The sequence below is a fragment of the Salmo salar genome, chromosome ssa19 (genome assembly GCF_905237065.1).
Source record: "Salmo salar chromosome ssa19, Ssal_v3.1, whole genome shotgun sequence".
Classification (NCBI taxonomy): Eukaryota; Metazoa; Chordata; class Actinopteri; order Salmoniformes; family Salmonidae; genus Salmo; species Salmo salar.
In genome coordinates this window covers 47,912,241-47,938,386 of record NC_059460.1, presented here as the reverse complement: position 1 = coordinate 47,938,386, position 26,146 = coordinate 47,912,241, and the positions used below count along the sequence as shown (strand labels likewise).

Below are 26,146 nucleotides of genomic sequence, written 5' to 3'. Positions count from 1 at the left end.
CTATTCTACCATAGAAAATAATAGCTCTCTATGGTCAGGACGTGACAGTACCCCCCCCAAAGGTGCGGACTCCGACCGCAAAACCTGAAACAAAAAGGGAGGGTTGGGGGGGGGGGGGTGTCTAATGTCGGTGGCGGCTCTGGTGCAAGACAAAGAACCCTCTCATCCCGCGGATCCGCCAGCATCGGAGGCGGCTCTGGCGCGGGACGAAGAATCCGCTCATCCTGCAGATCTAGCCATGGACCCAGGCTGAACACTGTGCCTGGACTGGACCTGGATGCCGAGGAAGGCTCCTGCCATGGAGCGGGACTGGACACCAGACCTGTTGTGGACATCGGTGCAGAGAAATGCTCCTGCCATGGAACAGGACTGGACGCTGTGCCTGGACTGGGCATCGGCGCAGGGGAAGGCTCCGGCCATGGAGCTGGAGGTTCCGGACCGTTGCAGGAGGTTCCGGACCGTGTACTGTCTCTGGAGGTTTCGAACTGTGGACCGTCTCTGGAGGTTCCGGACCGTGGACCATCTCTGGAGGTTCCGGACCGTGGACCTTCGCCGGAAGCTCTGGACTGGGAACCGTCGCCGGAAGCTCTGGACTGGGAACTGTCGCCAGAAGCTCTGGACTGGGAACTGTTGCCAGAAGCTCTGGACTGGGAACTGTCGCCGGAAGCTCTGGACTGGGAACCGTCGCTGGAGGCCTGGTGCCTGGAGCTGGCACAGGGCGTACCGGGCTGTGAAGGCGTACTGGGGACACAGTGCGTAGAGCCGGCGCAGGATATCCTGGACCGAGGAGGCGCACTGGAGACCAGGCTCGCTGAGCCGGCACCACCCGTCCTGGACAGATGCCCACTTTCGCACGGCAAGTGCGAGGAGCTGGCACAGAACGCACCCGGCTGTGGATGCGCACTGGAGACACCGTGCGTATCATCGCAAAACATGGTGCCTGACCGGTCACACGCTCCCCACGGTGAGTACGGGGAGTTGGCTCTGGTTCAAACCCTGGCTTCGCCAACCACCCTGTGTGCCCCCCCACAAAAAAATTGGGGGGCTGCCTCTCGGGCTTCCCTCGTGGTCGCGAACCCCGGTGTCGTCGTTATTCCTCCCTCGCTGCCTCTGTCTGATCCCATGGAAGGCGATCCTTTCCGGCCCGGATCTCCTCCTAAGTCCAGGACTCCTTCACCTGGTGAACACGCTGCTTGGTCCTTTGTTGATGGGATATTCTGTCACGTTCGTTGGAATGAATGTCAGACCAAGGCGCAGCGAATGTTGAGTTCCACATTATTTATTAGAAAGTGAAACTAAGCAAAGACAAAAACAAATAAACAATAAACTAACAACGAACCATGACTACAGAGATGCTACGTGCACTAACTCAAAACAATATCCCATAAACCACAGGTGGAAAAAAAATCTACTTAAGTATGATCCCCAATTAGAGACAACGATAGCCAGCTGCCTCTAATTGGGAATCATACCAAACACCCAAACATAGAAAAACTAAACTAGAACCCCACATAGAAAATAATAACTAGAAAACCCCCCCAGTCACGCCCTGACCTACTCAACCACAGAAAATAATAGCTCTCTATGGTCAGGACTTGACATGCGGTCTGCACAACGCATCATCGGGGGAAAACGACCTGCCCTCCATGACACCTACAGCACCCGATGTCACAGGAAGGCCAAAAAGATCATCAAGGACAACAACCACCAAGCCACTGCCTGTTCACACTGCTATCATCCAGAAGGCGAGGTCAGTACATCAAAACTGGGACCGAGAGATTGAGAAACAGCTTCTATCTCAAGGCCATCAGACTGCTAAACAGCCATCACTAACTCAAAGAGGCTGTTGCCTACATTGAGACCCAATCACTGGCCACTTTAATAATGTACATATTCTCATTCACCCCTTTAGATTTGTGTGTATTAGGTAGTTGTTGGGGAATTGTTAGATTACTTGTTAGATTTGTGTGCATTCGGTAGTTGTTGGGAATTGTTAAATTATTTGTTAGATATTACTGCACTGTTGGAACTAGAAGTATTTCACTACACTCGCATTAACATCTGCTAACCATGTGTATGTGACCAATACAATTTGATTTGATTTAATACTAACATAGAAGTATACATTTTTTTCTTCAAACATGCATACAACATTGTGCAAAATAATCATAAAATTTAAAACATTTGAATTACCCATCATCAGAGCAATGCAGAAAATCGCCAATCAAAATAAAAGTTCTACCACAGCGATCATGTTATTTTTGGGAAGCATATTTGATTCTGAGTTAGGACATATAAAGTTTGCATGTGAAAACTACTTCTAAGACACATACTGTACATTCAGTTATTCCGGACACACTTCACTTGCGCTAAAGAGGGAGGCTTGTTCAGCTTGTGCTATCAGATGTGCAGATGAAATACACCGCTGGAATGCAGATTAAAGGTGTTTACATGTACTAATAATTTAAAAGATTGCTCAGAAAACCAGGCGTTTTAATCAGCGTATGCTTACTTAGATTTTGACCTTAGTTTGATTTGGATAAGCAGAGTAAAGTGTTTACAGGACTAATGCATAATCTGCCTACTGCCATAATCAGTTTAACATTGAATTATATATAATAGTTTGATGTAAACATACTATTTTCTCTGTCTTTGGTTGTCCTCATAAAAGATACTTACATTTTGAGCAACATATTAAGTTCATATAATTATTATTTTTTTTTAATTATTTTTTTACAATTAGCTACTGTAATTCTATATTACAGTACAATACTGTAAAGAGCAATACATTATGGGTGTTCTATGGAATTCTGCTACACTGCTGTAAAATTAGAGCAATTTCTTGCACCCATTAGTGAGAATGCTGTACCGCACAGAATACAGTACCATATGATATATTGTTATACATTTGTCCTGTAAATCTACAGTAACTTACTGGCTACTGTGCTGCCAGTAATTTACTGTAATTCAGTACCACCCCACAAAATACATTACCATACTGTATTTTTGGAATCTAAAAACCTTTTTCTCTAAATCTACAGTCATTTACTGCCTACTTTGCTGCCAGTAATTTACTGTAATTCAGTACCACCCCCACAGAATACATTTTGGAACACCAAAAACCTTTTGTGGGTGGCACGGTACACTATAAGACTGGATAAGTTCTGGCTACTCAAAAATGTTGAGGAAACCGATGACCGAAAAAAAAAAGATGTAAAAAGAAATAGTTCAAGTGCGCAAATGCAGTTTTTTTTAGTAAGGTATAATTAAGCAATAAGGTCCGAGGGGGTGAGGTATATGGCCAATATACCACGTCTGTTCTTAAGCACGACGCAACGCAGGCCTTATTGCTTAAGTATATACCACACCCCCTTGACTGATTTCCTTATATGAATAGTAACTCAGTCAAATCTTTGACATTGTTGCATGTTGTGTTTATATTTTTGTTCAGTATACTTAGCACTAGCCAGGATGGGCAAAGATACATTCAAACGGTATTTTGTTACAAATGAAGTATATTTTTAAGACCAATGTATCCTTAACTACAGCAGTAACAGTCAAATATAGTTTTTACTTGATTTGACTGTGATATGTGTTTTTTTTAATCAACCTTAGATGAATGTGCTGACTGGATGTCGCTCTGTAAAGGGAGTCTGCAAAATGACCAGAATTTAAATGTTAAAAAAGAGCATTTGCAAAGCATACTGCAGCTGGGTATTATTCTAATGAGCTCTGCCCTCAATCTATTTTGTATTTTGATAAAATGTGGCCTTGTTTGGGGGCAGAGGTCATTAGAATAATACCCAGCAGTGCTTTCCAAGTTTTCATTTTTACATTTACATTTTGGTCATCTAGCAGACGCTCTTATCCAGAGCGACTTACAGTCAGTGAATGAAACTAAGTTAAACATGAATACACCCCAGTCATAGCAAGTAAAAATATGGCATTACCGTTAATGAGAACGTTATAGTGGACAAGTAGCAAGTATGTTTTTTAAATCAGAAAATACAAAATACATGTATTGTAATGAAACGCAAACAAAATAGTCTGCATGAATTGTATTTCAGGTCAGCAAAATTCAAATGACAAAATAGGTTTTGAAAGTGTTGAAATACATATAAAATACATGTAACAGAATTACTGCCTGTTGTCGCACTAGCTACCTGCACTGTAAATACGCAACAGTTTACTAACCTCTGCTTCCAGTAATGCACTGTAAATACGCAACAGTTTACTAACCTCTGCTTCCAGTAATGCACTGTAAATACGCAACAGTTTACTAATCTCTGCTTCCAGTAATGCACTGTAAATACGCAACAGTTTACTAACCTCTGCTTCCAGTAATGCCCTGTAAATACGCAACAGTTTACTAACCTCTGCTTCCAGTAATGCACTGTAAATACGCAACAGTTTACTAACCTCTGCTTCCAGTAATGCCCTGTAAATACGCAACAGTTTACTAACCTCTGCTTCCAGTAATGCCCTGTAAATACGCAACAGTTTACTAACCTCTGCTTCCAGTAATGCACTGTAAATACGCAAAAGTTTACTAACCTCTGCTTCCAGTAATGCACTGTAAATACGCAACAGTTTACTAACCTCTGCTTCCAGTAATGCCCTGTAAATACGCAACAGTTTACTAACCTCTGCTTCCAGTAATGCACTGTAAATACGCAACAGTTTACTAACCTCTGCTTCCAGTAATGCACTGTAAATACGCAACAGTTTACTAACCTCTGCGTCCAGTAATGCCCTGTAAATACGCAACAGTTTACTAACCTCTGCTTCCAGTAATGCCCTGTAAATACGCAACAGTTTACTAACCTCTGCTTCCAGTAATGCACTGAACATGCTACTGAAGTCAGTTGCTCAAGTAATATGCTGTAAATTGGTGTTACAGTAAAGGTCCTGTACATTTACAGTAACATACTGGCCACTGTGCCGCCAGTAATTTACTGTAAAAATGACAGGTAATGTTTTATAGTGCAGATCTCAGCTCAGGTGCACTACTTTTCATGGTTTCATTTCACAATCATAGTGTTTTGAGTCTATTTTTTGTTCAGTGTAGGCTACATTCGAGGGGAGGTAGCTAACTGCTTTCAAAAACCTAGGCTCACATATAAAACATGAAAATGGGCAAGAATGGAGTTACACGGTTTCATCGGACAGTGGGTGTGTGTGCATCAGAGTGACAGAAGGGATCACTGACAGCATGGAGATAGATAGAATTCATGAATGATGTTAAAGCAGGGACAGAGTCAAGCTTTCATCAACACACCCCTCTTGTGTCCTTTGGTAAACCACTGGATTTGAACCTAGGTTGTCTGCGCAGTCAGTGTGCCACAAGACTGTTAGCACGCTGAGCTAAAGCCAAACCATTAGGCTATTCATCAGTGTAGTTCACTGAACCATCTCTTCTACACTTGTGTGTGTGTATCCGTATTATTTCGTTATGCAGAGACTGTCTGATTGTCTGATTGACCATATTAGGTGTGTTGTCTAGCACGCACGCACACACACACATACACACAATACCTATCCAGCGCAGGAGGCAAGCGGCGCGGCGTTTCGAAGCTTGCGCTCACACAGTGAAATGGGTGAGAGCGACAGAGAGAGAGGAAAACGAGAGAGCGATTTAGGGGATCGATAGCCTGCCACTGGTTAGCTCTGTTAGCCGTGGGACCCACCGGACAAGCAGACTGACATCCTGGGTAAAAAGGAGAACCAGCGCTCAGAAGCTGTTTAGGCTACTGAGCGCGAGCTGCTGATGTCTAGGTCTTCCCCGCCCTAGACCGGGTCAGAAGCTGTTCTACCAGGGACAGTCTACGATCAGATGATCAGGACCAGAGCCGTTCTCTGTGATTCCTCATCGGTGTTTACTCCTCTCCTCCCGCCACCGAGACCTCTTCCTTATTCTTTCCGCTGATGATAACCCTCCTTATATCTACCATCTGCACAGGACGGACTGGAAACAAACACAGAAGGCACCGACTGTCTTCTGTCAGTAACCGATCTGGTTTTGCGCGATCAGATTCGGTACCGGACTGTGTCCTATAGACTATAAGGGACGAAGAGGGGTGTTTTTAACATTACCGTGTGTGTGTGTGTGTGTGTGTGTGTGTGTGTGTGTGTGTGTGTGTGTGTGTGTGTGTGTGTGTGTGTGTGTGTGTGTGTGTGTGTGTATCTGTGACCATGTGTACATTTCAGAGTCTGAGTGGTTGAATGGATTCTTGGTATGTAGGATCACCCATCTAATATGGTGACTAGCTAGAACTAACAGACAGACAGACAGACAGACAGACAGACAGACAGACAGACAGACAGACAGACAGACAGACAGACAGACAGACAGACAGACAGACAGACAGACAGACAGACAGACAGACAGACAGACAGACAGACAGACAGACAGACAGACAGACCATCTGCACACACACACCACCATGCCAGTGTTCCGTGGGTTGCTGAAGGTGCGTGTGTGTGAGGCGGTGGATTTGAAGCCCACCCCCTGGGCACTCCGCCATGCGGGGGGGAAGAACTCTTCCTCATTCCTCCTGGATCCCTACCTCACCCTCAACCTGGACCAGACGCACCTGGGACAGACCTGCACCAAGAACAGGACCAACTCCCCGGCATGGAACCATGTACGGCACCAGATCCACTCCTCCAGGGCTGGGCAGCTTTGGTGGCACACTTTTGCTCCAGATCAACACTAACACACCTGAACTATGCTCTTCAGTTTAGGGCCAGCCTAAAGGTTACAGAAGTGGACTAATCATTAGGGCCAGCCTAAAGGTTACAGAGGTGGACTAATCATGCTCTTCAGTTTAGGGCCAGCCTAAAGGTTACAGAGGTGGACTAATCATGCTCTTCAGTTTAGGGCCAGCCTAAAGGTTACAGAGGTGGACTAATCATTAGGGCCAGCCTAAAGGTTACAGAGGTGGACTAATCATGCTCTTCAGTTTAGGGCCAGCCTAAAGGTTACAGAGGTGGACTAATCATGCTCTTCAGTTTAGGGCCAGCCTAAAGGTTACAGAGGTGGACTAATCATGCTCTTCAGTTTAGGGCCAGCCTAAAGGTTACAGAGGTGGACTAATCATGCTCTTCAGTTTAGGGCCAGCCTAAAGGTTACAGAGGTGGACTAATCATGCTCTTCAGTTTAGGGCCAGCCTAAAGGTTACAGAGGTGGGCTAATGGGAAGAAGGTTTGCAGATGGATAAAGAGTGACACAAATGCTATTATATTCTATTTTTCTCTAGGACTTTACAGCCCAGATGACGGGGGGGAGGACATTGGAGATTTCAGTGTTCCATGATGCACCAATTGGATATGACGACTTTGTGGCTAACTGCACCATACAGCTGGAGGACATTCTGCAGAACAGCAGCACACACTATCAGGCCTGGGTAGGAAGATGTGTGTGTGTGTGTGACATGATTGAGACATTAAGACATGCATTAGCTCCCCAAACTAATGCCTAGGCTTTTGTTCAGCGGGCTAACACTTGGGTTCCATTTAATTTGGTAACATTTGTGTCTGTTCGTCTTTGTGTGTGACTTGTAGAGGTTGAGGTGGACCTGCCGGTGAGTATGTAACACACACAAACACACACCCCAGGGCTTCCAGTCCTGCTCTGTCACAGTTCTTATCGATTAGCCGGCCTGGTCAATACTCTACATATCTCTCTCTGTACTGCTACAGCTCGTGAACCTCTTCTCTCCTCCACTCCCCTCCGCTCCCCTCCGCTCCCCTCTCATCTGCTCTTTTCTCCTCCCCTCTACTCCCCTCCTTTTAATGTGGTGTTAAGGGATTTTAATTTTAATGTGGTGTTAAGGGATTTTAATGTGGTGTTAAGGGATTTTAATGTGGTGTTAAGGGATTTTAATGTGGTGTTAAGGGATTTTAACGTGGTGTTAAGGGATTTTAACGTGGTGTTAAGGGATTTTAATGTGGTGTTAAGGGATTTTAATGTGGTGTTAAGGGATTTTAATGTGGTGTTAAGGGATTTTAATGTGATGTTAAGGGATTTTAATGTGGTGTTAAGGGATTTTAATGTGGTGTTAAGGGATTTTAATGTGGTGTTAAGGGCTTTTAACGTGATGTTAAGGGATTTTAATGTGGTGTTAAGGGATTTTAATGTGGTGTTAAGGGATTTTAATGTGGTGTTAAGGGATTTTAACGTGGTGTTAAGGGATTTTAATGTGGTGTTAAGGGATTTTAATGTGGTGTTAAGGGATTTTAACGTGGTGTTAAGGGATTTTAATGTGGTGTTAAGGGATTTTAATGTGGTGTTAAGGGATTTTAATGTGGTGTTAAGGGATTTTAATGTGGTGTTAAGGGATTTTAATGTGATTTAAAAAGTGATTTTGTTGATTAATAGCATTTAAAACTCCCTTACTTTGGCAAAATGTACCTATCCATTTCAATAAAGCGCATTTCATTTAATTTGAGATAGAGAAAGGGAGGGGGGTGGACAAAGGGAGAGAGAGAAGGGGAGAGAGAGAAGGGGAGAGAGAGAAAGGGAGAGAGAGAAAGGGAGAGAGAGAGGGAGAGAGAGAAGGGGAGAGAGAGAAGGGGAGAGAGAAAGGGAGAGAGAGGACGGGAGAGAGAGAGGGAGGAAGAGAAGGGGAGTGAGAGAATGGGAGAGAGAGAAAGGGAGAGAGAGAAAGGGAGAGAGAGAGGGGGGGAGAGAAGGGGAGAGAGAGATAGGGAGGGAGAGAAGGGGACAGAGAGGGAGGGAGAGAAGGGGAGAGAGAGAGGGAGGGAGAGAAAGGGAGAGAGAGAAGGGGAGAGAGAGAGGGAGCGAGAGAAGGGGAGAGAGAGAAGTTGCTGGACTGGAGGGAGAAGAAGAGGGAAAGAGAGATGATGATAGAAAGGGGTACAGTCACAGTTAGTGTGTGTGAACTGTGTGTGTGTGTGTGTGTGTGTGTGTGTGTGTGTGTGTGTGTGTGTGTGTGTGTGTGTGTGTGTGTGTGTGTGTGTGTGTGTGTGTGTGTGTGTGTGTGTGTGTGTGTGTGTGTGTGTGTGTGTGTGTGTATGGTCTTATCCCTATGACCTTATTGGCTAACCAGATTAATGAGGTGAACTAGTTTTGTCATGCCCATGGCAACAGTACAGTACTTAACGTAAATCTCAGCGAGGCAACATCTCATAATGTGTGATTCTAATTTAGCCATCTGGTTGTGTGTGCCTACATATATATGTATTGCTCTGTGTATGTGTGTGTGCGTGTGTTTGTGTCTGTCTCTGTCTGTGTGTCTCTGTGTGTGTGTGTATGGTGACAGGCAGAGCGTTGTGTAAGAGGATCTATGGCCGTCCAGAGATTAGCCATTGATTTAACCCCATCCCACGCTACAGCTCTCTCTCTCTATCACTATCTCTCTCTATCACTATCTCTCTCTCTATCACTATCTCTTTCTCAATCTATCACTATCTCTCTCTCTATCACTATCTCTCTCTCTCTATCACTATCTCTCTCTATCACTATCTCTCTCTCTATCACTATCTCTCTCTATCACTATCTCTCTCTCTCTATCACTATCTCTCTCTCTCTCTCTTTCTCTCTCTCTCTCTATCACTATCTCTCTCTCTCTTTATCACTATCTCTCTCTATATCTCTCTCTCTATCACTATCTCTCTCTATCTCTCTCTCTATCACTATCTCTCTCTCTCTCTCTTTCTCTCTCTCTCTATCACTATCTCTCTCTCTCTCTCGATCACTATCTCTTTCTCTCTATCACTATCTCTCTCTATCACTATCTCTCTCTCTATCACTATCTCTCTCTATCACTATCTCTCTCTATCACTATCTCTCTCTCACTCTCTCTCACTATCTCTCTCTCTCTTTATCACTATCTCTCTATCACTATCTCTCTCTCTCTCTCTCTCTCTCTCTCTCTCTCTCTCTCTCTATCACTATCTCTTTCTCTCTATCTCTTTCTCTCTCTCTATCACTATCTTTCTCTCTCTCTCTCTTTCTCTCTCTATCACTATCTCTCTCTCTCTCGATCACTATCTCTTTCTCAATCTATCACTATTTCTCTCTCTCTATCACTATCTCTTTCTCCATCTATCACTATCTCTCTCTCTACCACTATCTCTCTCTCTCTCTCTCTCTCTCTCTATCACTATCTCTTTCTCCATCTATCACTATCTCTCTCTACCACTATCTCTCTCTCTCTCTCTCTCTCTCTCTCTCTCTCTCTCTCTCTCTCTCTCTCTCTATCACTATCTCTCTCTCTCTCTCTCTCTCTCTCTTTCTCTCTCTCTCTATCACTATCTCTCTCTCTCTCGATCACTATCTCTTTCTCAATCTATCACTATTTCTCTCTCTCTATCACTATCTCTTTCTCCATCTATCACTATCTCTCTCTCTACCACTATCTCTCTCTCTCTCTCTCTCTCTCTCTCTCTCTCTCTCTCTCTATCACTATCTCTTTCTCCATCTATCACTATCTCTCTCTCTTTATCACTATCTCTCTCTCTCTCTCTATCACTATCTCTCTCTCTCTGTCTCTCTCTCTATCTATCTATCTATCTATCACTATCTCTCTCTCTCTCTCTCTCTCTCTCTCTCTCTTTCTCTATCACTATCTCTTTCTTTCTCTCTCTCCCTCTCTCTCTCTCTCTCCTCCCCCCTCTCTCCATTTGGAAAATGTAAAATACTTGTATACTGTCATTGACCCTATGAAGGGTGGCAGGTAGCCTAGGTTACAGAAGCAGGTTTAAATCCTGATGTTGGTAATAAAACATGTGAGAATTAACTGACAACACCTACCTGGCTCCAGGCGCTATACATGCTCCTCTCAATAATATGTGTTTGAATGTCTGGGGGTTGGGAATACATATCTGTCATAACATATCTACGATACTATTATTCTCTGATGTCATTGATGTTTGTGTGTGTGTGTGTGTGTGTAATGTGTGTGTGCATACAGTGTGTTGCACATCAAAACAGTCTCTTTCTCTCTCCAGGTTGATTTAGAACCAGAGGGGAAGGTCTATGTAATTATCGATTTGTCAGGAACTTCTGCTGAAGGTAAAACTACTCTACCCACAAACCCCTTATCTCTCTATCTCTCTCTCTCTCTCTCTCTCTCTCTCTCTCTCTCTCTCTCTCTCTCTCTCTCTCTCTCTCCACATGTAAGTGACACGGTCTATATGATATTGCAATCTAATGCTTAACTGTTGTGGGTTAATTTGTGCAGCCAGACTGCTTACCAGACCCCCTCTTACACCTGAACTTCCTTAAAATCCAGCTGGCTAATTTAGGATAATATATACTTATTATTAACTTGCACTATATTTGGATATAAGGCAAGTACTGGGTAGTCAGAAGGGTTACCAGAGAGAGAGAGAGAGAGAGAGGGTAGAGAACAAGGAGAGAGGGAGGGTGAGAAGGAGAGAAAGAGGAGGTATTTTTAGCAGGGTTCTTCTCGCTGCAATCTGTTCCGTGCTGCTCAGGGGCCTTCCCCCTCCCTCCCTCCCTCCCTCCCTCCCTCCCTCCCTCCCTCCCTCCCTCCCTCCCTCCCTCCCTCCCTCCCTCCCTCCCTCCCTCCCTCCCTCCCTCCCTCCCGGCATCATCTCTCTTCCTCACACCTTTTGTTACTGCTGTGCATCCTCCTATAATTCTCCTGCCTCTATTCCACAATTCTCTCCTCTTCACTCCCATTACCGTACTTACCGTATTTACCGTAGTTGTTGAGCTTTTATCTACTCTCTTTCCAGTGTTTTGGATCTACTCTGAAAATATAGTTTACCAAGCTACCAATTACTTCACACCAATTACTTCACACCAATTACTTCACACCAATTCAATCTATAGCTACAGGACTTCTGATATCTCCAGAAGGGACAGTACGTTTTGTTTTCATCTGTTTTTTTTCTAGCTAGGGCCATCTACTGAATCCATTTCCTGCAGTCAAATGATCAAATCACCCTCTAGTGGCCTCATGGTTGCAATGTTATTCATCTTTTTCACAATTTTTCATAATTCATATACATTCTTTGTTTTAAAAAGCCAAAAATCTTGTGTTTCTATGTCAAATGTTATTTTATTTGTCTTCTGTGATGTATATAAAGTGTAATATTGGGATTCAACTCCAAATGTAATACATTTAAACTCTATATCTGACATGGTCCAGGTGTCTTCTTTCTTTAAGTCCATAACCATGTGTGTGTGAGGTGTATACTTTTGTTTCAAAGTAGATTTGTTTAAGACCACCAATAATCACTCTGTGTGGCCCTGATTTAGCCCACTGCAGTAAAAGGTTAACTGCTTCCTGTCCTCCCAGTAGTCTACTTGGTGTGTGAACTGCTTCCTGTCTTCCCAGTAGTCTACTTGGTGTGTGAACTGCTTCCTGTCCTCCCAGTAGTCTACTTGGTGTGTGAACTGCTTCCTGTCTTCCCAGTAGTCTACTTGGTGTGTGAACTGCTTCCTGTCCTCCCAGTAGTCTACTTGGTGTGTGAACTGCTTCCTGTCTTCCCAGTAGTCTACTTGGTGTGTGAACTGCTTCCTGTCCTCCCAGTAGTCTACTTGGTGTTCGAACTGCTTCCTGTCCTCCCAGTAGTCTACTTGGTGTGTGAACTGCTTCCTGTCCTCCCAGTAGTCTACTTGGTGTGTGAACTGCTTCCTGTCCTCCCAGTAGTCTACTTGGTGTGTGAACTGCTTCCTGTCTTCCCAGTAGTCTACTTGGTGTTCGAACTGCTTCCTGTCCTCCCAGTAGTCTACTTGGTGTGTGAACTGCTTCCTGTCTTCCCAGTAGTCTACTTGGTGTGTGAACTGCTTCCTGTCCTCCCAGTAGTCTACTTGGTGTGTGAACTGCTTCCTGTCTTCCCAGTAGTCTACTTGGTGTGTGAACTGCTTCCTGTCTTCCCAGTAGTCTACTTGGTGTGTGAACTGCTTCCTGTCCTCCCAGTAGTCTACTTGGTGTGTGAACTGCTTCCTGTCTTCCCAGTAGTCTACTTGGTGTGTGAACTGCTTCCTGTCTTCCCAGTAGTCTACTTGGTGTGTGAACTGCTGACTGCTCATAACGTGCAGCTGATTGTTGACACATCAACCAGGATTAAAGGGCAGGGCAATTTGTGACGGTTGTTGTTTTGGTAATCAGTGGCTGTGTTGGAGGGGGGGAGTGGTTTCTCATCTCCTAGGCAATCAGCAATTAGTACCAGGTGGTGGGCTATTCACCTCTGCTAGGCAATCAGCAATTAGTGTCAGTACTTCAGTCTGCCCTGTTTTCTTAGTGGCAGTCTCATGAATGAAAATAAGACAGTTCTGCCAAGTTATTGGATGAAGGAAACAGAGGAAGACTCCACACCACTCTCTCACTTTAGTATCTTACCTAGTTATTTTCTCCTCTCATTTTGCTCTTTTGTAGCTTTGTGAACGATGTGTGTTTTCTGTATCTGTTCGCTCCTCTCCCTGCTTTACAGACGCTCCCTGCACCTTGGCTGCAACCCTTCTAATATAGTGTACCCTGCGCGCGCAACCCATGTGGAATTCTGGGTCTCCGGCAGTGTTTGGAACTGCAGATCTGCGGTCAAGTACGCTGTGTTCGTTTCAGCTTTTTCTGCCCTTCAGTCCCTTGACTTTTTGGCCCTGACAGAGACATGGATCACCCCAGAGAGCACTTCTGTTCCAGCTGCTCGCTCTTAACCAGACTACTTGTTCTCTCATAGTCCAAGAGCATCTGGTCATTGAGGTGGTGGCACAGGGCTACTCATTTCTCCTAAGTGGAGATGTTCTCTTTTCTCCCTCTCTCACCTGTCCATCTCATTTGAATTCCATGCTGTCACTTGCCCACTCAAGTTTAACATTGTTGTCATTTATCGTCCACCAGGTGCCCTTAGAGTTCCTCAATGAGATTGACCCCTTGATAAGCTCATACTGGGCGACTTCAACTTCCCGGCGTCTGCCTCCAATTCATTTCTTTCCAACTCTTTCTTTCCCCTCTGCCTCTTTTGACCTCACCCTCTTCCAGTCCCCTTCCACTCACAAGGCAGGCAATACGCTTGACCTCATCTTTAACACCCCTCCAGGTCACTACTTCGTTTCCTTTTCTGTCTCCCTCTCCTCCAACCCGACCCACTCAGCCCCTATCCAGATGGTAATGCACTGTCGCAATCTTCTCTCTTCCACTACTCTCTCCTCTTCTCTCCTCTTCTCTCCTATCAGCTGTCCCTTCTGTTAGATCCTTCTGTCTCCTGATTTTGCCTCTTCGACCGTACTCTCCTCCCTTTCCTCATCCTATGACTCGCACTGTCCCCTTTCCTCCCGGTCAACTCGGTCCTCCCCTCCTGCTCCTTGGCTGAGTAACTCATTGCGAGCTTACAGAACGGGGCTGTGGGCAGCTGAGTGAAAATGGAGGAAAACATTATTTTTTTATTTGACTAGGCAAGTCAGTTAAAAACAAGTCCTTATTTACAATGACGGCCTACCAAACGGCCTCCTGCGGGGACGGGGGCTGGGGATTAAAAATGTAGGATGAAACACACATCACATCATGACAAGACAACAGTACATAAAGAGAGACCTAAGACAACAACGTAGCATGCCAGCAACACATGACAACACAGCATGGTAGCAACACAACATGGCAGCCGCACAACATGGTAGCAGCACAAAACATGGTACAAACATTATTGGGCACAGACAACAGCACAAAGGGCAAGAAGGTAGAGACAACAATACATCATGCGAAGCAGCCACAAGTGTCAGTAAGAGTGTCCATTATTGAGTCTTTGAATGGAGAGATTGAGATAAAACTGTCCAGTTTGAGTGTTTGTTGCAGCTCGTTCCAGTCGCTAGCTGCAGTGAACTGAAAAGAGGAGCGACCCAGTGATGTGTGTGCTTTGGGGACCTTTAACAGAATGTGACTGGCAGAACGGGAGTTGGATGAGGGCTAAAGTAGGTATCTCAGATGGGGGGAGTGAGGCATATGAGGATTTTATAAATAAGCATCAACCAGTGGGTCTTGCAACAGGTATACAGAGATGACCAGTTTACAGAGGAGTATAGAGTGCAGTGACGTGTCCTATAAGGAGCATTGATGACAAATCTGAAAGCCGAATGGTAAAGAACATCTAGCCGCTCGAGAGCACCCTTACCTGCCGATCTACAAATTACGTCTCTGTAATCTAGGAAGGTCATCTGAATCAGGGTTCGTTTGGCAGGTGGGGTGAAAGAGGAGCGATTATGATAGAGGAAACCAAGTCTAGATGTGCTGAGAGAAGGACAGTGTTCTGTCTAACAATCCTCCTAAGTACTTGTATGAGGTGACTACCTCAAGCTCTAAACCCTCAGAGGTAGTAATCACACCAGTGGGGAGAGGGGAATTCTTACCAAACCACATGACCTTTGTTTTGGAGGTGTTCAGAACAAGGTTAACGGCAGAGTAAGCTTGTTGGACACTAAGAAAGCTTTGTTGTAGAGCGTTTAACACAAAATCCAGGGAGAGCCCAGCTGAGTATAAGACTGTATCATCTGCATATAAATGGATGAGAGCTTTTTCCAACACTTTTGACAAAGAGCGCAAAATAGAAATAGGCCTATAACAGTTATGATCAGCTTGATCTCCCCCTTTAAATAAAGGACACACCGTGGCTGCCTTCCAAGCAATGGGAACCTCCCCAGAGAGGAGAAACAGGTTAAGAAAGTGAGAGAGAGCCTTGGCGATGATAGGGGCAGCAACTTTAAAGAGGAAAGGATCTAAACCAAGGAGCTCCTTTAGCACCTCAGACTCAGTGACTGACTGCAGGGAGAAACTTTGTAGCAGGGCAGGGGAAAATGAGGGAGGAACATCGGGGCTAGTCGCATTAGAAGGGCTGGGAGATGAGGAAATGTCGGACAGGCAAGGAGGCATGGCTGAGACAAATAGGAATCCTGACTCAATGAAGTGGTGATTAAAGAGCTCAGCCATGTGCTTCTTGTCAGTAATAACCACATCATCAACATTAAGGGAGAAGGGCAGCTTTGAGGAGGAGGGTTTATTCTCCAGGTCTTTCACCATTTTCCAGAGCTTCTTGGTGTCAGACCCATAGAGCGAGAATTGCTCCTTAAAGTAACTAACTTTAGCCTGAGTGCACTTTTCACATTTGCCTGAACGACAGCCAGTCAGCTTGAGTATGCGTGTGCCAAGCCTTTTGCCAAATGGAATTCTTGAGGTGGAGTAACTCTGCCAGATCACGGTCAAACCAGGGGCTGAACCTGTTTTAAATGATCGTTTTCTTTATGGGGGTGTGTTTGTTGACAATACAACTGAAAATATTGAAGGTCTTCGACAGAGGGGATCAAGCTGATTCTATACCAATTTACAGAGGCCAGGTCACGAAGGAAAGCTTTCTCATTAAAGATTATTAGCAAGCGTCTATGACAAATCAGGACAGGTCGTTTCACTGAGCAGCCATTACGAACATAGGCTGTAAAACAGTGAACACAAAGTTCATTACAGAAACACCAGACTGATATCTATCAGGATTATTTGTGAGGATAACATCGAGGAGAGTAGCCTTTTCTGGATGTTTGGCGTCATATCTTGTGGGACTGGTAATAATCTGAGATAGATTTAGAGAGTCCTATTGTTTTAGGACTTGGTCAGGTGGTTTAAGCATGTCCCAGTTTAGGTCACCAAGCAGGACAAATTCAGACTTAGTGTAGGGTACAGGCTGGTGCTGATGGTGGACGATAACACCCAGCAACAGTCAACAAAGACCTATTTGAAGCTTAATGCTTAAAACTAGCAAATCTAATTGTTTGGTGGACTTGGTAGAGACAACAGAGCACTGAAGTTGTTCCTTGGCAAAGATTGCCACTCCACCACCTTTGGAAGATCTGTCTTGCCGAAAAAGGTTATAACCAGAAAGGTTAACATCCGTGTTCAAAACACTCTTTCTTAACCACATCTCAGTAATGACCAACACATCTGGATTGGAGCTGTGAACCCACACTTTCAATTGATAAATTTTAGGTAATAAGCTTCTAGTGTTAACGTACAGAAAATCCAGGCTTTTACAAGAGCAGAAATCAGTGAAGCAGAAATCATAGCACAAGTCAGGATTGAGGCTAGCAACAGTAGTTGGGCCAGGGTGTACATGCACATACAATCATACAATCAGGGCACAGCCGAGGAGAGGGAAAGCTCTGTAGTGTAGATTTATGACATTTGAATGTGCATCAGATGGTAACTAGATCATATTGTACAGCAATTTCATCAGGTAACATGAATACATAGCTGGCAACTAGGGGGTTAGGATGAGAGGCCAAGAGTGTGTAACCAATAGAGAGTCAGAGTTGTGAGAGTGGGAACAAACATTTTCTGTCCCATGGTCGGGTAAAGAAGCAAGTTCATTGTCAACAAAGCACGCAGGGGTCATGTGGTAAATGGCATAAAGCACAAGAAAAAAAAAACACTTGAGGCTAGCCGTTGTAAGTTCAAAGAGTCACTCGTCCCAACAAGAAAACTTGAGAGAGTAGGTCTCTGAGTCCAGTAGGCTATAAAAGTCTGAGATAAAATAAATAAATAAATAGTAGGCTTATACTAGTTAATTAAAGCGTTTCTGGGTAAGCTCACATAATAAGCTTCACAAGTGAATTAGCCTACATAAAATTCAGATAAGTTCAAAATCTGCGTGTGTGCCGGAAGCAATCGACAGTTCTGGAAAGAGGGGGGAGTCTGGCAGGGGTACCTGTACCAGACGGGGAGTCAAGCCAGGGCAGTCAGGGATCAGATCACCAGGTGGGATCCAAGCAGCAGTGCAGCAGGCAATGGGAATAGGTATCACACCCCTTGGAAGAAGCTTTTTTCGAGAGGAGGCGTTCAACCATACCCGGCAGGTGCATGGTAGAGCAGATAAAAACGTCCGGAGTGAAAAGCTGGTTGAAAAACCATGGTAAAGTTGGCTTGAGTTTCGATATTCGCCAGACATTCGGTCCATCAAACATCAAATGCTCAGATTGCCCTGTTTCAGAGTCCAATGGCTGCAAAACTAAACATCCAGAGGACCTATCATCCTTTCACTCCCTCTTTACCTTCTCTTCCTCTGTATCTGCTGGTAAAACCACTTTCTATCACTCTAAAGTTAAAGCTTCTGTCTCTAACCCTAGGAAACTCTTTTCCACCTTCTCCTCCCTTCTTAATCCTCCACCCCCCCCTCCTCCCTCTCTGCGAATGACTTTTCTCATTCACTCAGCCTATTGAGTCCACTGGTCCCACTCACACAGAACTACCCTACACCTTGACCTCTTTCTTCCCTTTCTGCAACTACATTTAAGAAATGTGTATTATTATAATTTTTTGGTCATTTAGCAGACACTCTTATCCAGAGCAAATATGGTTAAGTGCCTTGAGACCTTCCGGTTACTGGCCCAACGTTCTTAACCACTAGGCTGCCCGACAACCTGCCCGCTCGACCCCATCCCTTCCTCATCCAGACCATCTCTGGAGACCTCCCATTCTTCACTTCCCTCATCAACTCATCTCTGGCCAATAGCTGTGTCCCTTCTGACTTCAAAATGGCCAGAGTCGCTCCCCTCCTTAAGAAACCAGCACTCGACCCCCCTGATGTCAAAAATGACAGACCTGTACCCCTTCTTTCTTTTCTTTCCAAAACACTTGAGCGTGATGTCTCTGATCAACTCTCTCGCTATCTCCCTCAAAACGATCTTCTTGACCCTAATCAGTCAGGCTTCAAGACGGGTCACTCAACTGAGGCTGCTTTCCTCTGTGTCACAAAGGCTCCCTGTGCTGCCAATGCTGATTCTCTCTCCTCTGTTCTCATCCTCCTAGATCTATCCGCTGCATTCGACACTGTGAACCATCAGATCCTCCTCTCCACCCTCTCAGGGCTGGGCATCTCAAGCTCTGCCCACTCTTGGATTGCATCCTACCTGGCAGGCCGCTCCTACCAGGTGATGTGGAGAGAATCTGTGTCTGCACCATGTACTCTCACTACTGGTGTCCCACAGGGCTCGGTTCTAGGCCCTCTCCTCTTCTCTCTATACATCAAGTCACTTGGCTCTGTCATATCCTCACATGATCTCACCTATCATTGCTATGCGGATTACACTCAACTACTTTCTCCTTCCACCCCTTCTGACATTCAGGTGTTGACACGCATCTCTGCATGCCTGGACGATATCTCAGCTTGGGTGTCGGTCCACCACCTTAAGCTCAACCTCGATAAGACAGAGCTGCTCTTCCTCCCAGGGAAGGCCTGACCCCTCCAACACCTTTCCATCCCGGTTGACATCTCCATGGTGTCCCCCTCCCAGAGTGCAAAGAACCTTGGCGTCACCCTGTCGTTCTCTGCAAACATCAAAGCATTGACACGCTCCTGAAGGTTCATGCTTTACAACATCCGTAGAGTATGACCCTACCTCACACAGGAAGCAGTGCAGGTCCTAATCTAGGCACTTGTCATCTCCCGTCTGGACTACTGCCACCCTGCTGTTGGCTGGGCTCCCTGCTTGTGCCATCAAACTCCTGCAACTTATCCAGAATACTGCAGCCTGCCTGGTGTTCAACCTTCCCACGTTCTCCCATGTCACCCCGCTCCTCAGCACACTCCACTGGCTTACAGTCAAAGTTTGCATCCACTATAAGACCATGGTACTTGCCTACAGAGCAGCAAGAGGAAATTCCCCTACCTACCTTCAAGCTATGCTCAAACCCTACACCCCAACCCAAGTACTCCGTTCTGCCAACTCTGGTATCTTGGCCCTCCCACCCCTACGGGAGGGCAGCTCCCGCCCATTCGAAGCTCTTTTCATTCCGGACACCCCAATGTGTGTGTGACAGATGGATGATGTGTTATGTGTTATTTAAAACACACTGATCTCAGTAATGTCCTATTTAGATGGTGCACTTTCTCGCTTTTTCTCTCAAACACACACACACACACACACACACACACACACACACACACACACACACACACACACACACACACACACACACACACACACACACACACACACACACACACACACACACACACACACACTCACTCACTGTAACCACCTCTGCATCACAACCTAGACAGAGACAGTGAGAGAGTAGGAGGGGATTGGAGGTGGTTCTCTTGTCTCGTCAGGCTAATTCTGTCCCAGGGAGAGATGGAGGGAGAGAAGTAAAACGATGGGTTGGAGGATAAATAAATATATTTTTATATCTTGAAATTCTGTTCTTTGGTTTAGTGCCCATACAGAAAGACAAAGTGAGGTAGAGGAGGAGGGAGAACGATGAGGAGTGAGAAAGATACAGTACTTTTAGGAATGGTCTCATGATCTCTTGTGCCCAATCCCGTCAGACTCTAGCCTGTACCCCCAACACCCTCCCACCGACCCCTCTTTAATGCTCTCTGTCTGTCTGTTAGCCTCAGCTGCCAATGAGAATGAGGAGCGTGTGTTCCGAGAGCGGATTGGTCCTCGGCGGCGGCAGGGGGCCGTCCGGAGGCGTGTCCACCAGGTTAACGGACACAAGTTCATGGCCACGTATCTACGGCAACCTACCTACTGCTCACACTGCCGAGACTTCATCTGGTGAGAAACACACACACATCAGCCTCAACTCTCTATCAACTGTCTCATCGTAGGGCTCCCTCTGCTGGCGAGACCCAGATAAAGTAGCTCAGAAATCCACTCCTATAATTATCGTAGCATATCCCTGTTTTCTATACAAAACGCTGACTTTCTCTCTTCCTCTTTTCCTCTCTATCTCTTTCTCTCTCTTTTGATTTGATAGGGGAGTGCTGGGAAAGCAGGGTTATCAATGCCAGAGTGAGAACAAGTTGTCTCTCTTTCTGTCTGGGTTCTTGAATGATTATGATAGTTCTAGACTCTAGAATCTAGAGTGATACCTGAACATTCTACAATGAATTGAGACGTTATTGAGATGCACATTGTCTGTCTGTTGTATTATTATCGTGTGTTGTTCAGTGTGAAAGTGTGTAATTGTGTGTGTGTTTATTGCAGTGTGCACATGCGTGGTCCACAAGCGCTGCCATGAGCACATCATCACCAAGTGTGCCGGGATGAAGAAGCAGGAGGATACACCAGAGGAGGTATTGCGGACTGTTTGTGGTGGCCATGTTGACCAATGAGTTACCGCAATGTGTTTTGGTTTGGAACCCAGATGGTCATGAGCCGTCGTAATCTTCGCTCTCTCGCCCCCACTACTCTCTCCTCCCCTATCCTATCACCCTTCTCCCTCCTGACTCCTGATTCTACCTCTCCTCCCCTATCCTATCACTCTTCTCCCTCCTGATTCTACCTCTCCTCCCCTATCCTATCACCCTTCTCCCTCCTGATTCTACCTCTCCTCCCCTATCCTATCACCCTTCTCCCTCCTGACTCCTGATTCTACCTCTCCTCCCCTATCCTATCACCCTTCTCCCTCCTGACTCCTGATTCTACCTCTCCTCCGCTATCCTATCACCCTTCTCCCTCCTGATTCTACCTCTCCTCCCCTATCCTATCACCCTTCTCCCTCCTGACTCCTGATTCTACCTCTCCTCTCCTATCCTATCACCCTTCTCCCTCCTGACTCCTGATTCTACCTCTCCTCCGCTATCCTATCACCCTTCTCCCTCCTGATTCTACCTCTCCTCCCCTATCCTATCACCCTTCTCCCTCCTGACTCCTGATTCTACCTCTCCTCCCCTATCCTATCACCCTTCTCCCTCCTGATTCTACCTCTCCTCCCCTATCCTATCACCCTTCTCCCTCCTGATTCTACCTCTCCTCCCCTATCCTATCACCCTTCTCCCTCCTGATTCTACCTCTCCTCCGCTATCCTATCACCCTTCTCCCTCCTGATTCTACCTCTCCTCCGCTATCCTATCACCCTTCTCCCTCCTGACTCCTGATTCTACCTCTCCTCCCCTATCCTATCACCCTTCTCCCTCCTGACTCCTGATTCTACCTCTCCTCCGCTATCCTATCACCCTTCTCCCTCCTGACTCCTGATTCTACCTCTCCTCCCCTATCCTATCACCCTTCTCCCTCCTGACTCCTGATTCTACCTCTCCTCCCCTATCCTATCACCCTTCTCCCTCCTGATTCTACCTCTCCTCCCCTATCCTATCACCCTTCTCCCTCCTGACTCCTGATTCTACCTCTCCTCCCCTATCCTATCATCCTTCTCCCTCCTGATTCTACCTCTCCTCCCCTATCCTATCACCCTTCTCCCTCCTGATTCTACCTCTCCTCCCCTATCCTATCACCCTTCTCCCTCCTGATTCTACCTCTCCTCCCCTATCCTATCACCCTTCTCCCTCCTGACTCCTGATTCTACCTCTCCTCCGCTATCCTATCACCCTTCTGACTCCTGATTCTACCTCTCCTCCGCTATCCTATCACCCTTCTCCCTCCTGATTCTACCTCTCCTCCCCTATCCTATCACCCTTCTCCCTCCTGACTCCTGATTCTACCTCTCCTCCGCTATCCTATCACCCTTCTCCCTCCTGATTCTACCTCTCCTCCCCTATCCTATCACCCTTCTGACTCCTGACTTCTGATTCTGCCTCTCCTCCCCTATCCTATCACCCTTCTCCCTCCTGATTCTGCCTCTCCTCCCCTATCCTATCACCCTTCTCCCTCCTGATGCTACCTCTCCTCCCCTATCCTATCACCCTTCTCCCTCCTGATTCTACCTCTCCTCCCCTATCCTATCACCCTTCTCCCTCCTGACTCCTGATTCTACCTCTCCTCCGCTATCCTATCACCCTTCTCCCTCCTGATTCTACCTCTCCTCCGCTATCCTATCACCCTTCTCCCTCCTGATTCTACCTCTCCTCCCCTATCCTATCACCCTTCTCCCTCCTGATTCTACCTCTCCTCCGCTATCCTATCACCCTTCTCCCTCCTGATTCTACCTCTCCTCCGCTATCCTATCACCCTTCTCCCTCCTGATGTCTACCTCTCCTCCGCTATCCTATCACCCTTCTCCCTCCTGATGCTGCCTCTCCTCCGCTATCCTATAACCCTTCTCCCTCCTGATTCTGCCTCTCCTCTCCTCTCCTCCCCTATCCTATCACCCTTCTCCCTCCTGATTCTACCTCTCCTCCGCTATCCTATCACCCTTCTCCCTCCTGATTCTACCTCTCCTCCCCTATCCTATCACCCTTCTCCCTCCTGACTCCTGATTCTACCTCTCCTCCGCTATCCTATCACCCTTCTCCCTCCTGATTCTACCTCTCCTCCCCTATCCTATCACCCTTCTCCCTCCTGACTCCTGATTCTACCTCTCCTCCGCTATCCTATCACCCTTCTCCCTCCTGATTCTACCTCTCCTCCCCTATCCTATCACCCTTCTCCCTCCTGATTCTACCTCTCCTCCCCTATCCTATCACCCTTCTCCCTCCTGACTCCTGATTCTACCTCTCCTCCGCTATCCTATCACCCTTCTCCCTCCTGATTCTACCTCTCCTCCCCTATCCTATCACCCTTCTCCCTCCTGACTCCTGATTCTACCTCTCCTCCCCTATCCTATCACCCTTCTCCCTCCTGATTCTACCTCTCCTCCCCTATCCTATCACCCTTCTCTCTCCTGATTCTGCCTCTCCTCCCCTATCCTATCACCCTTCTGACTCCTGATGCTGCCTCTTCGACACTACTCTCCTCCTTTTCCTCATCCTATGACTCGCACTGTCCCCTTTCCTCCCGGCCGGCTAGGTCCTCCCCTCCTGCTCCTTGGCTGAGTAACTCATTGCGAGCTTACAGAACGGGGCTGCGGGCAGCTGCCAAACTCTCTCTGTTCTAAACTATAGGGTTATATTATTATATTTCTCTGTGCTCTGTTAGCTGTTACAAGAGAGATGCTCCAATGTAGATGTAGATTCACACCTCCAAACAGTCACCAATTCTCCCTCCTTCCCTACTTCCCCCCCTCCCTCCCTCCCCTCCCTCCCTCCCTCCCTCCCTCCCTCCCTCCCTCCCTCCCTCCCTCCCTCCCTCCCTCCCTCCCTCCTACTCCCTCTCTCCAGGTTGGTGCCCAGAGGTTTAGTGTCAACATGCCTCATAAGTTCAGAAACCACAACTACAAGGCCCCCACCTTCTGTGACCATTGTGGATCTCTACTATGGGGACTGATGAGGCAGGGCCTGCAATGCAAGGGTATGTGTGTGTGTATTCACTTTGACAATGAAGGTGGTTATGTTTTCATAGGTCAGATAAGACAGATTCACTGATTTGTGTATGTGTAGCTTCTTTCAACACACTGTGTGTGTGTGTGTGTGTGTGTGTGTGTGTGTGTGTGTGTGTGTGTGTGTGTGTGTGTGTGTGTGTGTGTGTGTGTGTGTGTGTGGTGGTGGTGAATAAGATGAGTGTTCATTGTCAACAGATGGTGTGAGGATAATGTAGGTCTTAATTGCGTGTGTGTTTAGTGTGTAAGATGAATGTACACAAGAGGTGTGAGGCCAACGTAGCTCCCAACTGCGGTGTGGATGCCAAAGGCATCGCCAAAGTCCTGGCGGAAATGGGAGTCACTCCTGAAAAGATTTCCACTACTGCACAGCGCAGGAAAAAGGTACACCCACACACAAGCAAGCTTTTCTGTCCTCGTGGGGATCTAACGTTTATAGCCATTCAATCTCCTATTTCCCCTAAAACCTATCCTTAACGCCAAATCCTAACCCTAATTCTAACCCTTACCCTAAACCTAACCCCTATGCTTAAAATAGCCTTTGTCCTCATTGGGATGTGGGAGATGTTCCCATGAGGGGGAATTTTCCTTGTTTTACTGTCCCTAGTGGGGATATTTGGGGATTTCAGGTCCCCACAAGGATAGAAGAACAAGTAACAAGTACACACACACACACACACACACACACACACACACACACACACACACACACACACACACAGAGAGAGAGACAGAGACACAGAAGATGGCGAGGATGACAGTGATGATGGAGCTTTTCTTCCTCTCTCTAGTTACCACCAGAGATAGACTCCCAGTCTCCTTCAGAACTCTCAGACGAGCTTCCCACCACCTCCCCCTCACAGCACGGTAACACACAAACACACACACATGGTCACAAACACACTCGAAGTCACACAGCTGTCTGACTTTCTTCATGTGCGTGTGTGCAGAGCTGGCTGAGTTGGAGCGGCTACAATGGGGGATGTCGTTAGAGATGCGAGGCTCTTCCTCCTCCTCCGGTTCCTCCTCTACCTCGCTGGACAACGGAGCAGCAAAGAGGACTCTCAAAGACTTCAGCTTCATCAAGGTCTTGGGGAAAGGAAGCTTTGGAAAGGTGAGGAGAAGGAGGGAAAGAGGAGATGGTCGTGAGGAGGTGTAAAGTATCTCTCTCTTCCTCTCTCTGCCTCCCTCCCTCCTTCAGGTGATGTTAGCAGAGCTGAAAGGCAGTGAGGAGGTGTTTGCAGTGAAGGTGTTGAAGAAGGATGTGATCCAGCAGGATGACGATGTGGACTGCACCCTGACAGAGAAACGCATCCTGGCCCTGGCACGCACACACCCCTACCTCTGTCAGCTCTACTGCTGCTTCCAGACCCGGGTACGCACACACACACACACACACACACACACACACACACACACACACACACACACACACACACACACACACACACACACACACACACACACACACACACACACACACACACACACACACACACACTAACCGTCTCCTTTCCTCTCCAGGACCGTCTGTTCTTCGTGATGGAGTACGTGAACGGAGGAGACCTGATGTTTCAGATCCAACACTCCAGGAAGTTTGACGAGACTCACTCTTGCTTCTATGCTGCTGAAGTCACCTCCGCACTCATGTTCCTGCATCACAACGGGGTCATATACAGGTAACCTCTGCCCTCTAACCACAGTCCACATGTTCCTGCATCACAACGGGGTCATATACAGGTAACCTCTGCCCTCTAACCACAGTCCACATGTTCCTGCATCACAACGGGGTCATATACAGGTAACCTCTGCCCTCTAACCACAGTCCACATGTTCCTGCATCACAACGGGGTCATATACAGGTAACCTCTGCCCTCTAACCACAGTCCACATGTTCCAGCACCACATCAGAATTATATAGTGCTTGCTGCTTTTGTTGAGCCAGTGTTACAGGTAACCATGATTCTCTCTCTCTCTCTCTCTCTCTCTCTCTCTCTCTCTCTCTCTCT

The 26,146-nt window shown here is 46.6% G+C and overlaps 1 protein-coding gene across 1 annotated transcript; it reads left to right on the top strand.

Annotated features, from left to right (window-relative positions):
- The first annotated feature begins 5,549 nt into the window (after positions 1 to 5,549).
- On the top strand, positions 5,550 to 26,146 carry LOC106578931 (protein kinase C epsilon type-like). Its single transcript, XM_045702394.1, has 12 exons — positions 5,550 to 6,644; positions 7,260 to 7,406; positions 10,975 to 11,038; positions 20,371 to 20,536; positions 20,739 to 20,773; positions 20,969 to 21,057; positions 23,980 to 24,109; positions 24,379 to 24,521; positions 24,929 to 25,004; positions 25,088 to 25,251; positions 25,339 to 25,512; positions 25,662 to 26,146. The coding sequence occupies exons 1-12, from the start codon at positions 6,444 to 6,446 to the stop codon at positions 25,818 to 25,820; spliced, it is 1,548 nt and encodes a 515-aa protein (XP_045558350.1). The 5' UTR covers positions 5,550 to 6,443; the 3' UTR covers positions 25,821 to 26,146.